Genomic DNA, 15321 nt, shown 5'->3' with positions numbered 1-15321 from the left:
AATATGCCTAATATGAACTTTGTTTTTTATAAGAGCTTTCAGAGTCACTGAAATGAAGCGAGAAGTTATGGAAAGGTTGGCTATACTGGAAAGGAGGATGGAAGGTATGCTGAATTATTCTACTAAATAAATATTATTAAATAATGATTGTAAATTAGAATTACATTCAAAAGTAATGTTTCAGTCTTTATATTCTTCAGTTGTACAGCAGTAGCTTATCATTTCTGTGATATCCTAACAGCTACATAGATTTGATGTATCTGGTACTGGTCTTCATTGGGTTTCATCCAGAGTTATTTAGATCCAATTTTAAATAGGAGGTTTAACTTTAACATTATAGTGACACTATTTATAAAATCTCTGGCATTTCATCCTCAAAAATCTTTTTTTTGTTTGAGTCAGGTCTCTGTATATTTGCATTAACATTTAGCATGATACATATGGAACCAGAGCGATTGAAAGGCCAGTTTTTTATTCGTATTATCTGTTCTTAACTAATCTTAGTATTCAGACTAGAGAACAGAATTTAGTCAATGCTATACAAGCTTCAGTGTAAGGCTAATATCATAAGAAAAATATTCTCCGCAGGAGAAAAAAAACCTTGACTGCTGCTTGGTGCTCCTATAGACTTCAGTATGAAGTACATGGACATGCAGGTGCTTTTCTGCCCAGGAATGCTCTTTGGGGAGTTAAAGCTCTCTAAACACATGGACATCCATGCATTTCCCATTTAACAAAGTGGGAGCCTCAGGGAAAGGGTCATGAATGTTTCTTCTCCAATGGAGAATACTCTACATGTGACAAAAAACAAACAAAAAGTAAGCATCAAATTCAACATGAGATCACACATTTACATAGGTAGAATGTTGTATCCATAATATTTAGGGAATAGTACCATTACTGAGGGAAATGACTAATCAAATATTTTCCAACCTGCCCTCAGGCTTAATCAACAAAGTGTGTTTGCTTGTATTTGTGGATATTCTCAAAAAAGTAGAGGTGCTACTGACTGATATATCCATGGGGCCATTTTAATATCTACAAAACATGCAGCACTGGCCATTGGAGACAGATGAGTACATTTCTGAGGACATGTGCATAAAGTGCTTCTTGTTTTCAGTTGAAGGTCTGAAAGCTATTGATATTGACAAATGCAAGAATGAATTAAGGAATCTTCGAGATGAAATGGAAAAGAAGACAAACAGGTTAGCTTGTGAAACTGCTAAATCCAACATAAAACAATATTCTTAAAAAATATGAAGTAGGAGATACACTTCTCTCATCTTGCCTGTAAACAAATATTGATTCACTCCATCTGTTTGTTATACCTGTGGATCTGCAGTTTGTCCATTCTAGTTTTGTTATTTATGTAAAATCTATTATTCATATTTTATTGTATTATGATGATCCTTAAATTCTCTCTTTTAGACTGAGCTGCCCATGCAGATTTTATTACTCGGAGGATGTGAAAAAATGTAACCCACGAAGAGATGTGCCAACCTATCCAAAGGTAACGACTAACTTTAGATCTGTTAAGCTATTATTATTTTATCTGGAAACCCATTTTCCAAAGAGCTTCAAATTACAGAAAGACCATATCCCATAGACTCCATTTTATCCAATTAGTCCAAAATTTTCTGTATAATAATAAAACAGTACCTTGTACTTCATCCAAACTAAGATATAATTATCCTTATTGGAAGCAAAACCAGCCTATTAAGTTTATATAATGTTTACATGATTTTCTGGTAGACATACCTGTTTTGATTATCTTAAAGGAACAGTAACATCTAAAAAAAATTTAAAAAATTCGTTAGTATAGAACGAAATAAAAACACCAAGACAAATTAAACTTTAAAGTAGCAAAGCCTTTATTAAAGGGATCCTGTCATCGGAAAACATGTTTTTTTTCAAAATGCACCAGTTAATAGTGCTACTCTAGCAGACTTTTGCACTGAAATCCATTTCTCAAAAGAGCAAACAGATTTTTTTTTATATTCAATTTTGAAATCTGACATGGGGCTAGATATATTGTCAATTTCCCAGCTGCCCCAAGTCATGTGACTTGTGCTCAGATAAACTTCAACCACTTTTTACTGCTGTACTGCAAGTTGGAGTGCTATCACCCCCCTCACTTTCCCTCCCCAGCAGCAGTCTTGGTGGTTTTTATTTCTTTCTATACTAACGAATTTTTAAAAAAACATTTTTGATGTTACTGTTCCTTTAACAGTGCACTTTAAAACTGTAAAAAAAAACTATTTTCTATTACATTTTTAGCATATATACTTCTTTAGTTCTTTATGTGAAATAAGTATGTCTTTCCTCTACCTTTCTCAAAGTCCAAAAAAAGTTGTTAGAACAATGACACAGCATCTAAAAAAGATCCTCTATGCACCACTATCCCCCATGGTTTCCACTTATCTGTTGTATTTGTAGGCTCATCCATTAATCCCCCTGCTCATTACCTATGGGTGTGGGGACAAAGCAGATCAGGGTAGAATTTACAATCTGAAATACTTCAGGCCACTTATTCAAAGATTACAGATTTCTTGACAGATAAGGTAAATTTACATTTTATAACACAAAACATTATTTTAAACATTTTTCAACACTATTTCTTTTCACAGTACACATTATCCTCAGAGACGGTAGAAGCTCTTAAAAAACCTACGTTTGATGTTTGGCACTGGGAATATAATGAGGTTAGTTGTACATTTTTCCATGTTGTTCAATTTTCACTTTACAGAAAATTGCCCTTTAGTACCGATACAGAGCAGTGTTGCACTGTGCAGTAATGTATTGCTGATTGTGTTTCATCATCAAAGTGAAGCTCTTCTCTGACCTATTCCACAGTGCACAGGAAAAGAGCTTTGTGCTGCAGTTAATACACATTCTAAATATTCTTTGTGATAGGGATTTATTGTAAATTCATATGTTTTTTTAAGAATGTTGGTGCCTCTTGGTCTAAGGCCAATGATGTTTTTCAGGGGCATTATTTGCATTAAGATAGGGAGATTATAATAATATGTTTCACCTTATAATTCAAATTTGATTCACTTGACTACATGTGAAACAGGTCCATATGGCACTTTTTAAAAAGTAAGAACAATAATAAGGGGGTTCTGAAAAGTTTCTCCTCCACCACTAAGGACTGCCCTGTGTATGCTATTTCTATATTTTTATTATTGTTGTTAATGAAATCAGAGCAGCACCACAACTGGTAGCTACTTGCAAGAAGGGTAAAACAGGAGGGCCATGGGAGAAGATGAGGAAAGTTGTTATCGGGCAGCCTAAGAACAATAGTTTCTTATGTAAGTTTAAATAACATAAAAAAACAAACAAATACAAAAAGTATTGTAGAAGTGATACCTATATTGGCTAACAATAAAAATACATTGCAAGCTTTCGGAGCACCAAGGCCCCTTCGTCAGGCAAAATACATTTTTATATATATATATATATATATATATATATATATATATATATATATATATATATATATATATATATATATATATATATATATATATATATATTTATTTATTTATTCTTTTCTTCTTTTTTTTGTAATTTGCCTGATGAAGAGGCCTTGGCGCTCTGAAAGCTTGCAATGTATTTTTATTGTTAGCCAATATAGGTATCACTTCTACAATACTTTCTGTATTTGTTTGATTTTTTATTTGTTATTTTTGCTACTGGCTAACACGTTACCACAGTTTTTGTTTTGCGCTTATGTAAGTTTAACACAGTGAGATAAGCCAGTAACCATTTTAGGGCAATGGCACAATAGGAGACTAGTCACCCTCGATAAATCTTTGCTACTGTGGGTGACTAAACTCTTGCAAATGCTTTCCCACCATGAATTATGTGAATTGCTGGTGGTAAAACATATTCAGTGCTTATTTTTCCAAAGTTTCCTCAATAGGCAAGGAAAGATGAAGCATTGTCTTGGGCAACCAGGTACCTCATCTCATACTTATTAAAAATTGTAAGTACAGTATTTTGTAAGAGAAATGGGGTAAATTGTCTATGACAATACACTGGTGTATTTTCATCCTATTACAAAGTTACTCTATAGTCCACACCACTGCTTCTCCATTGTAGGCGGTTCCTCCCCAGGTGCTTCTCTCACGGCATTCTCCTCTATCGCAGCACTTGAAGATACAGATTGCACAGGAGAGCTACTCTAATACAGTAGAACCCCCATTTTACATTTTTCAGGGGACCAGGAAAAAAATTATGTAAAATTTGGGGAAATTTAAAACCAGGGATCACCTATGCAACGTTAATTCACCGAAACCCATTGTACTCTCCTTTTAGTAAATTAGAGATGTGTTGGCTAATTTTCATCATTGGTAAAAATTCTCAAAATTTCGTAAAAATATGCCTCAATGTATCATCAAATTTCCAGGGCAATGTTGGGTACATAAGCTTGTACTGTATATGTTTATTGAGAAAGAAATATGCATTACCATGGACTAGATTATTAGGTGTCTTAATTAAAAATATAACTGGAATAAAGAAAGGACATTTAAAATTATTTATTGATATAGGGAACATCTTTTGGCTGCCCTGTGGACAGTTAATGGAAAGCCTAGCCCCTTGAGTAAGCTAATTACTAAGTTGTTATCACTTTCCCATATTATAGGCAGGCCCCTGATGGTTTCATTAAAGCTGAGTCAAAGAGGCCAGTCTTGGTAAGCAATAAAGCAATTCTATACGATTAAGGTTGTAAAACATGCTTTAATGATCCCAACCTTGCTATGGAAAAATACAGTATAATGGTGAGAAAATTAGAGTAAGAAGGGTTAATAAGTTTAGAAGAGACTCACATGGACACACATCTCAACATTGTTAAATATTATTACTTTGCTTACCTTCAAAAGTTATATTTTTGGCTTGGAATAGGGAATGGATATTCACACAAGTGATCTGTCCAACACACACAGAATTTATTGTTTTTTTAATCTAAAAATAAAGAGCCATACATCAGGTAGTGAAAGAGATGTAAGTTCAGCTCTTCCAGATTTGCTTTCCATATCAGGCTGGGGCAGAGCTTATACCATGGCTGGGATAAAACTAGGCATGCTGGGGTTGTTCTGACATGACCATAGACCAGAATTATATAATTTGACTCTGGGAGATGTGCATCTCTGTAATGGTAAAATCTAAATCTAATAATAACCTAAAAATAAGGGACCCAACATTGGTATAATAATTTAAAACATGCCCTTGCAGGGTTAGAAAGGAAAAGTTTGGTTATACAATATTGTATAATTGCCATTTGGTAGAGGTGTAATCCATAAATGTATATAGATAATACCTGGTACTTGATCCTAACTAGTATGTAATTAATCTTTATCGGTGGCAAAAAATCTCACTGGGCTCATTTAATATTTAAATGTTTTTCATGTAGACAAAGTATGATCGATGGTTCATACTACTGAAAGATCCCTCACCTGGAAAACCCTAGGTTCTAATGATTCTGGATAACAGGTCCCATAAATGTATATACATTTAGAAGGCGTACAATAATTTTGAGCTCTGTTTGAACTTTATTTTGTGAAGGTGGGCTCTGCAAAGCATGAAATGAGCAGGAAATGATGAACAGAAAAGGCATAAGGAATTAGGACTGGTGTTGAAAATTAGGTGATGTGGAGGATGATGTCATCACAAGGACACAATTTATAGCATACAGATGTGTAGTTTGAAATAAGCCAACTCTGACAAGTCACAAAGGAGCAATAAAATATGTTTAAATTCAGAATTTTAGCTTAGCATTTTTGCCTCCTTTGAATTTTTATGGCAAGGCTAGAATATCAGGCTGCAAAGAGAAGCGTAAGTTACCAGCCATCACTGAGTTATTATGCTGCATACTCCCAGCCAGGAGAACTGGGTATGCTGACTAGGGTGAAGCAGATAAGCCAATATCTTATTGCCTTCTCTGTCCACTCACTAGAAAAACCCTTAGAGCAATGACCTCCCAGACAGCTCCTTATATTGACAGGGACAGGGCTCCAATCCCAATGATTCATGTGAAAGGCAAGTGGTGGATTAATGGTCTACTGGGAAATTTTCATTTGTTTTGTGAAACCACAAGTTTTTCTGCAAAACTTTACTAGGCATAAAAGTCTGTTCATCCCTGTATTATTAGCATGTATTTATTATATGCCAAAACATGCAAAGGATATATATATATATATATATATATATATATATATATATATATATATATATATATATATATATAGATAGATAGATAGATAGATAGATAGATAGATAGATAGATATAGATATATATATACATCTATTTAGCAAACATACAAATTACATACGAATACTGATTGATACAACTGATTGATAATGACTGATTGAAAGAAGTATATCCCACTTGAAGACACTTAACAGCTCGAAGTCACAAAGATCGCTCTTGCAATTTGTGCATATAGGTTCCATCACTACAATTTTTTATGTTGTTTTTAAAATGGCTGTTTTTGTTTAGTCCCCAAAAAAGATGAACTGCACTGCTCAGCTGGAAGTGGAAAATGCTTTGTTCAAAAGTTATTGCATTTGATGGGTAATGGTATCTAGCCATTACTTATGCTGGTGAATTCTGGGAAAATATACCCTGGGCCTGTTTATTAAATCAGCCTGGTGTGAATTTTTAGCTTGTCTGTAACTTGTAATTATAATTGTTACTGTTGTAGCTATCCATACCACTACAACAATGTTAATCTGTTGAATGCTAATACTAGTTCACTGTTTAACAATTTCTTTAATAATGTTATGTTCCTAGATGCTAAGCTGTCTAGAATTTATGTATCATGACCTTGGGCTTGTTCAAGAATTTAACATGAACCCTATTACTTTAAAACGTTGGTTGGTAAGTATAATCTAAGTTAAACTAAAGACTGCATCTGTCCTAAAAATAATATGATGTGCAAAGAAAACATGATAGACATTTAGAGAAAACAGTTGAAACTGTTTTTTTAGAACTAGAAAGCTTTGTCCGAAAAAAGCAGTATAGGAATACAAAAATATACAAAATAAATAAAGAAAATTTTGTTTCAAATAGGTCTTACTATAACATTCCAAAGGAGAGTATTGTCATTCCACAGATACTACCATTCTATAACCAACAATTAGTAGTGTGTTGTTATTGTTAATACAGAGATTTAGATTTCTTATATATATATTTTAGTAAATGTACCTGAGCTTTAGATAAGTTTTGTAAATATAGGCTAAACTGCTGTTTATTAGACAGAGAGGAAGTAAAAACTTCTTTTCATACTTACCACAATTCTCTTTTACGGTAAGTATGAAAGAATTCTCCTATTTCCTGGCCACTCCATATCAGCATTACAACCGGATATACCGAGCCAGGAAGGCTAATGGGTGGGAAAACCAATACACCGGGACTGATGCAAAAATGATTTTAATAAGAATGCAAGGCCATGTGGGTACCAGCTGCAAAGGCATGATTACTTGAAGAAGACAAGTCCAACAGATAGTGCCTGATGAAGGTTCGAGCTGAAGACCAGGAGGCTACTTCGCAGATCTGTGGAGTCCAGACATCCGCCAGCGCTGCTTACGAAGATGAAACAGCCCTAGTGGAGTGGGCCTTCAAACCCTCTGGAGCTAGCTTGCCTTGAGCTTGGTAAGCCTTGGATATACACAAGGTTATCCATCTACTGATGGTGAAAGTGGCAGCGGCCTGGCCCTTTTTGCTGCCCCATGGAATGAACAGCCTGTCAGACTTCCTGAATGGGCTTGTCATCTCCAGATAGCATTTTAGACAACGTACTGGATCAATCTTTTCCAATTCCTCAGTATTCTGCAAATCTTCTGAAAAGATAGGAAGAGTGACCTCTTTCTTTAAATGGTAGGTAGAAACCACCTTAGGTAAAAAGAACCTTACAGGTTTTATAATAACTCTGTCATGCAGAAAGGAGATGCAGTCCTGGGCACTGGAGAGGGCCTGTAGTTCACCAACTCGGCATGCCAATGTAACAGGACCAAAGTCTTGAGATTGAGATGCCAGAGAGAGAGAGAAAGAGAGAATTGGACTCTAGAGGTTCGAAAGGAGACATGGACAAGGATTTTAATACCAATGGAAGACTCCAAGCTGGAGGGACTTTAGTCACTGGAGGGCGGACCTTGTGGAATCTTTTCACCGTTGAGTCCGTAGACCAAGAACTCCCTGAAAGTGCTGATAGGGCGGAGATGTGTACCTTAAGGGTTCTATACTGTAGACCCTTATCTAGGCCTGACTGAAGGAAACCTAAAACCTGCGGGAGAGTGGCTTCCTGGAGGGTGGAGCACCAGTCTTTGAACCTTTCCCAAACTCTATAGTAGGTAGAAGAGGTGGAAGGTTTTCTTGCCCTACGTAGGGTATCTATCACTTTGTTGGGCAAACCTAGACTTGTCAGTTTACTGTGCTCAACCTCCAGGCCTGTAGAGACTGGGCAGCTGGGTTTGGATGAAGAAGAGGCCCCTGACTCAACAAAACCCTTCTCCTGGGGAGAGGCCACGGAGGGGCTATTGAAAGTTTGAGGAGCAAGGGGTACCATGGCCTGTGTGGCCAGTTTGGGGCAATCAGAATCAATTCGGTCTTGTCTTGGATGAGCTTCAGAAGGACCTTCTGGATGAGGGGAAATGGAGGAACGGCATAAGCTAGCCTGAAGTTTAGAGCAACGCATCTGACCCTATGGGCATGGTTTTCTCGAGAAGAATGCTGGAAGCTTCATATTGAGGTGAGAGGCTAGAAGGTCGATTTCTGGAAGACTCCATCTCATCACTAGTGTCTGAAAAACCTCCTGGTTCAATGACCACTTGTGGCTTTAGATACAGTTTCTGCTCAGGAAGTCTGCCTCCAGATTTTCGATCCTCAGAAGATGTTCCGCTGTCAGCAAGGTCAGGTTCTTTTCTGCCCACTGGATGATAGGCTGGGATTCTAGAAGCAACAACTTGCTCCTCATTCCCCCCTGCCTCCTGATAAAGCTTGACTGAAGAGCCTCTGAGAACATCCGCAAAAACAAACAGTGCTAGCTTTGCTGCCCTTATCTCCAAGATGTTTGAAGGTACATTGGTCTGACGAATAGGCCATTTTCCCTGGACCCATTCTGTCCCCAATCTTGCTCCCCAGCCCCGAGTAGAGGCATCCGTAACTAGGACCTTCCAATGTGGTTGAGAGAGGCAATATTCTCTCATAAGGTTCTTCTCTGATATCCACCATAGGAGAGAATTCTTGAAGGACTGAGAGAGACGGATCCTCTGATCCCAATCCTCCTCTTCTCTGTTCCATTGGTAAGATATTGGGCTGGCCTCATGTGCCACCTCGCCCACTTTGTTACTGGAATGGTCTCTGCCATGGAGCCGAGCAGGGACATCAAGTCTCTGACTGTGGCCCAATCCTTGAATTGGAAACTTGAGGTTAAATTGACAAGGGCCCGACCTTCTGGAGAGGAAGCGAGACTGAGTCCTTCTGGGTGTTGTACCAGAGACTGTCGTCTAGGTAGTGCCAGATGGAGATTCCCCCTAGTCTGAGAGCCGCTATTAGGGTGACTAGTACCTTTGAAAAAACGCTTGGAGCAGTGGAAAGGCCAAAGGGCAGACAGCGAAATTGGAAATGTCTTCCTGCTATAGCAAAGCAAAGGAAACGCTGGTGAGAATGAGCTACTGGGATGTGGAGGTAGGCATCCTGTAGATCGATTGAAAGAAGCCAGTCTTGTGGAAGCACTGCCGTGATGATTGAGAAAATGGATTTCATCTTGAATTTTTGCACTTCCAGGTGTTTGTTGACTAACTTTAAGTCTATTATAGGTCTCCATCGCCCTGCGGACTTTTTCACCAAGAAGAGAATTGAGTAGATCCCTTTTCTCTGCTCCTCTGGTGGAACTGGAGACACCACTTCTTCTTTTATCAGCCACTGCAAATAATGATCCAAGGCCTCTCTTTTTTCCCCTTTGCTGGGGTAAGGAGAGATCTGTTGGTACTGAGATGAACTCCAGACGGTAGCCTCTTGTTAAAATGTCTAAAACCCACTGGTCGGAGATGGTAGGCCTCCATGATGTTAGGAAGCCTGCCAACCTGCCCCCTACCTTCCCTGTGGAGCACGGATAGTCAGGATGGCTTCTTGTTTGACTGAAAAGGCTTAAACTTGTCCCCTCTAGCAAAGGAAGCATGCCCCTTCCTCCAGGAAAAAGGTCTGTAGTCTTCTCCTGTAGACCTAGACACCTGCTGCCCGGTCCTGGGTCTTCCTGACCCTTGAAAAGTAGAGGATTTAAAGTTAGGAACTCTCTGCTTTTTCTTCTCTTGGGGCAAGAATAGACTTTTTCCCCCCTTGGAAGGCCTTTGATCCAAATAGGCACAAGCCCTCGAAAGGTAAGTTGCAGAGGCTCATTTTGGATGAGACATCTGCCTCCCATGGTCTGAGCCACAGAGCTCGTTGGGCCGCCACGAGAGAGCTATTGAACGTGCTGCTAGCCTGGTGAGATCCACTGTGCCCTCTGAGATAAACCCCGTAGCCAACTTTAGTTCCGCCAATCTGGAGGAGATTTCTTTTAAGTTTGCTCCTTTCGAAATAGCTCCTTCAATTCCGTCGATGCAGGGGGACATGGCCTTGGCCACTGAGACTAAGGCTACTACTGGCTTGCAAGCAGCTCATGCCACCAGAAAAGCTTTTTTGATGTCGGACTCCAACCTCCTATCCATAGGATAGGCTAAGGAATCCATAACAAAAAACCTGAACAGAGAAATGGGTTTAAAAAAGGTAAGCAACAAAAATATACTACCAGGATGGTCATTCTGAAAAAGCACATCCCCCCTCAGTCACCTACCTTCTCTACACAAGAGAAGGAACAGTCAGCTCGAACCCGCATGGAGAAGTGGAGAACACGAGTGCTGCCATTTACAGGCCTTAAAAACCCCTAGGAGAGGAAGTGACACGCACTTCCAATAGCATCCTGAGATTCACCATTGCAAAATACTTTTCGAGCGAAAATTCGCATGCACGCCCATCTAAGATGGCCGCGGTGGGTTTCCGAGGCATAATTGCGCCTGTGCAAAACTCAAGATGGCCCCCACGATCGGAGGAATCACACAACTCACAGGGAGAAAAGGGGTGGCAGCTGAATTCTATTCTGTGCAGGAAGGCAGACATGAAAGAAAAGGTAGATAACATCTACCATGGATTCCTTTGCAGCACAAGCAACTTCCAAGTCACTTCCATGCCGAGCTCAGGGAGACAAAACGGAGGAAATAGTAGAAGCCATTCAAGGCTTAACCCCTTGTCTGCCCCAATCCCTGACTTTACAAGAAGGGGAGGAAGGAGAAGCACCCTGCCCTGGATTCACCTAGGGAATCTTACGACTACCCAGGGAATAAATACAAACTAGGAGAGGATCCCTAAGGTCATAGCAGAGCAAGGACAGAAAGATATAGACAAAGTAAGTGTGCCGAGGGGGTGCCTTTTAAAGTTTTAGAGGGGGAGGGACGTTCTGGTCTATGGACGGGGATGGGAGGAGCCCCCCCGGTTGTAATGCTGATATGGAGTGGCGAGGAAATTCATTTTTAAAGAAAGACTAAAAAAGTCTTTGGGGGGAAATGTGATAAAATTTGCAAAGAGGACAAATTTCCACACAAATAAGAATAAAAATGTGCATATTGCCATTTAATATTAGGAATTAGGCTTTTGCTGCATTGCAAATCTTATTGCACATTGTGAACTTTTAAGATGTGCTTGAAGGTGGCGTAAACTTTTGGAGCAAACGTGACAACTTTTTCATTAAGAAGTTTTATTACATAAACTGCACACTAATGCAAACTATAAAATTTGCAATTGCTCTTCTACTGTCATGTGAGGGGCAAAGAGTTCAAAAAATGTTTGCAAAGGCAAAATTGTTCACAATGAAAACATTTATTTGCATTGCAACGACCTTAATCTTTGAGCATGTCTTAAATAATATGCTGTATGCAATTAGAATTCACAATAATGGACAATATTACATAATGAAATATGAATATTCTCATGTATCCATTTTTCATTTTTATTGCATTTTTTATAACGTTTCGTATATGACATTTTATCCTAAACTGTACGACTACTTTTCATATATTTCACATATATACAGCATGAAGGCAGTAATCCTTCAACACTCTTTTAGGTACAGGACATTTTTGTAATATTTTAGTCATTATATTTTGCCAAAGGTGATGTTTTTGTATATTTTCAGTTGTGCATTCAGGAGAATTATCGGACCAACCCCTTCCACAATTTCCGTCATTGCTTCTGTGTGACACAGATGATGTATGGCATGATCCATCTCTGCAATTTGCAGGTTTGGTTTTCAACTTTTAATTACTACATATCTACCAACACCCTGTTTGTATTAACCACCACTGGGCTTGTTACTTTCTTCTAGCTAATCCTTATAAAACCTTTATGTGCATCTATATTGCTATGTTTTAACTGTTCACATGGAACACACTTTCACTACACATTTGCCTCATGTGTTGCTATGCCTGCCTTGTCCCTTTCTTTAAATCAGTGTGTGAGGTTTTACTAATTTGAATTGTTTGATTAAAATAGAGTTATGGAAGAAGGCCTTCCCATAATTCAGAATTTTGGGTAACACTTCCTATATTTGGATGTCTAGTTACAGTATATTATTTCATGTATGTCATTAAATTTGTGTGGAAATGTAGAGCAAGTGCAAGGAAAAGGAGGCTAAATTTTATATTTAAATACACAGCAAAGAAGGAATTCACACTATCAGGGCTTAAGGAGAAACTATACGTTATTTATTGGGTAGAGACTAACGTTTAGGCTAATCCACACATTGGAAGCCCTAGTACTTGCTATCAAGCTTCAGCAACAAATTAATTGTAACAAGAACTTTTGTTGCTCTTTGTTACTTCTGCCCAATGGACTGTGTCCACTCGGCGTATATTTGGGTGTTTTTTGAGTTGTGAGTACAGTGCCAAGAGAAAGCATAAGCTCCTTTACATTTTCACTTTTTATGCAGGTTTTTACACTAAATTTGGTCATATTTTTTGTCATGTCTAATATTTTATGAATGCATAGTGAGTAAAAATGACAACATTGTTTTCATGCAATTTCCTTCATGTGAAATTTGCAATCACAAGTCTGAAAAATGAATTGTCCCTTAAATTAATTAATTAGGGGGGTAACTAGAGAAAGTTTTTTTCAAGTAAGAAAAGGCATAAAACAGGCTCAAAAAAAGAGAAAAGCAAAGAGCATGCAACAATGTAAGAGAAGAATTAAGAGAGTAAAGAGTATAAGTCTGAATGCTTATGCTTTTGTGTGTGTGTTTATCTTTAAGGGGTAATATTATTATGGTTTGAATCAGTGGCGTAACTAGATAATAGTACTGGGCCCCACAGCAAATTATTTTTCAGGCCCCCAAAATGTTTAGAGGTTGACTTGTTTTACCAATATTTATTGAAACTGTATATGAATTAGGGCCTCATGGGGCCCCTATACCTCCTGGGCCCCCCTGCAGCCGCAGGGTCTGCTTCCTCTATAGTTACACCCCTGGTTTGAATGGTAAATCCAAATTCAAGATTTATCATACGTCGACCCCACCAAGTTCTTGTAGAAGCCTTCCTGACATTCAAGTTTTTTTCGAGAAAAAAACTCAAATAGAGTTCCGTTTTGAATTCGATTCAAATTCGATTTCAGGTCGCTAACATTTGTTCGAGTTTTAGAGTTTTTTTCTTAAATAAAATACCATTTTAGTTTCAAGGTTATTTGAGGTCATTCGAGGTAAAAAAAAAAACTCTATTACTCGACCTTTGATAAATATGCCCTGTGTCTGTTTTCTGGGTCAGACTAGGTGAAATTCTAGTACAGGTATAGGATCCCTTATCCAGAAACCCGATATCCAGAAAACTCAGAATTACGGAATGGCTCCCATAGACTCCATTTTATCCAAATAATCCAAATTTTTAAAAATTATTTCCTTTTTCTCTGTAATAATAAAACAGTAGCTTGTACTTGATCCAAACTAAGATATAATTAATCCTTATTGGTAGCAAAACCAGCCTATTGGGTTTATTTAATGTTTAAATGAATTTCTAGTAGACTTAAGGCATGAAGACCCAAATTATGGAAAGATCCGTTATCCAGAAAACCCCAGGTCCCGAGCATTCTGGATAACAGGTCCCATACCTGTATATGTTTGCATGTTGTGTGTAAGTACAGTATGCACATAACTAGATAAATATACAGTATCACTGCTTATTTTCCAATTACATCCCAGTTAACAGGGAGAACCTGTTCTTTATTTGAAATTTTTGGATAATCTGTTTATGAACTTGATTTTATTTGCAAGAGACTGCTGTTTTATAGACAAGGAAGGTTGTGTTCAAATACGGCTACACAGTCCTTGTTTTGTTGCAGCTGCCTGTCCACTATGTTTTTTACAAATTATTTTAATGTTAACTTCACGCCTGTAAACATGCTTGCTTGCATATTTGTTATATAAATATATTTACCCTCCTCTGTGTTTTTTTTTTCATTTTTAAAGGAAAAAATGTCCCTGGTTGAGTTAGGGGTCCTGATGACTTCTGCTATTTGTCATGATCTAGATCATCCTGGCTATAACAACACGTTAGTAATTTAACCTCTTGACTTAAAGCTCCTCAAATTGTATTTGGTTTATATAGACTTGAAAATGCAATCTATTGAGGTTTACCATTACATTTTCTAGTGCAATGTACAGGTGACTAACGAGCACCTTCAATAAGTGTTCTAGCTTTATTAGGAAAACATTAATTTTCTCCCTGTAGTGTAGAATTAGTACATTATATAAACCATGCTAAAAATTGTGCTTGTGTTTGTACTGCACCTCATGGGTAGGTCTTATTCGTTCTCTGATATATTATTTAGAAGGTTCATAGAAGGTGCACCAGTTAATGCATGGCTTTCCAGAGCCCTGTACGTAATGCTTGCTCAGGCCAGTTGTCTAGTATAATGCTGCCATTTGCCCATGAGCATTGTTCTCTGTGCCTTGCACTTAATATTGTTTTTTCTCTGTATGAAACTGTATAGAACCCAGGTTGTGACCTTAAGTGCTTCAGCACTTGTGCCAGTACCCATAGCAAATTAATTCTATTCTCTTTAAAGGAAAACTAAAGCTTAACTGAAGAAGTGTATAGAAATGTTGTACATTATGTTTTGGGCTTCTGTACCAGCCCAAGGCAACCAAAGCCCTTTAATAGTAAAGATCTGTGTCTCCCCAGTATCTCCCCATCTTCTTTTCTGCTGATTCACTGCACATGCTCTGTGCTGCTGTCACT

At 37.9% G+C, this 15321-nt stretch overlaps 1 protein-coding gene across 2 annotated transcripts in view; it reads left to right on the top strand.

Moving 5' to 3' along the window:
- LOC108695822 (high affinity cGMP-specific 3',5'-cyclic phosphodiesterase 9A-like) overlaps positions 1-15321 on the top strand; it is a 39257-nt gene that overhangs the window by 7773 nt on the left and 16163 nt on the right. For both annotated transcript variants that reach the window (XM_041569196.1, XM_041569195.1), the window contains 7 exons: positions 34-104; positions 1121-1205; positions 1429-1510; positions 2628-2702; positions 6797-6883; positions 12234-12338; positions 14550-14632. In XM_041569196.1, coding sequence (XP_041425130.1) covers positions 34-104; positions 1121-1205; positions 1429-1510; positions 2628-2702; positions 6797-6883; positions 12234-12338; positions 14550-14632 — 588 coding nt within the window. The remainder of the gene's footprint in view (positions 1-33; positions 105-1120; positions 1206-1428; positions 1511-2627; positions 2703-6796; positions 6884-12233; positions 12339-14549; positions 14633-15321) is intronic.

This window comes from Xenopus laevis, chromosome 7L (genome assembly GCF_017654675.1).
Source record: "Xenopus laevis strain J_2021 chromosome 7L, Xenopus_laevis_v10.1, whole genome shotgun sequence".
Lineage (NCBI taxonomy): Eukaryota > Metazoa > Chordata > Amphibia > Anura > Pipidae > Xenopus > Xenopus laevis.
Note: the sequence above shows the minus strand (reverse complement) of the source record. Positions and strands in the feature narration are given on the sequence as shown.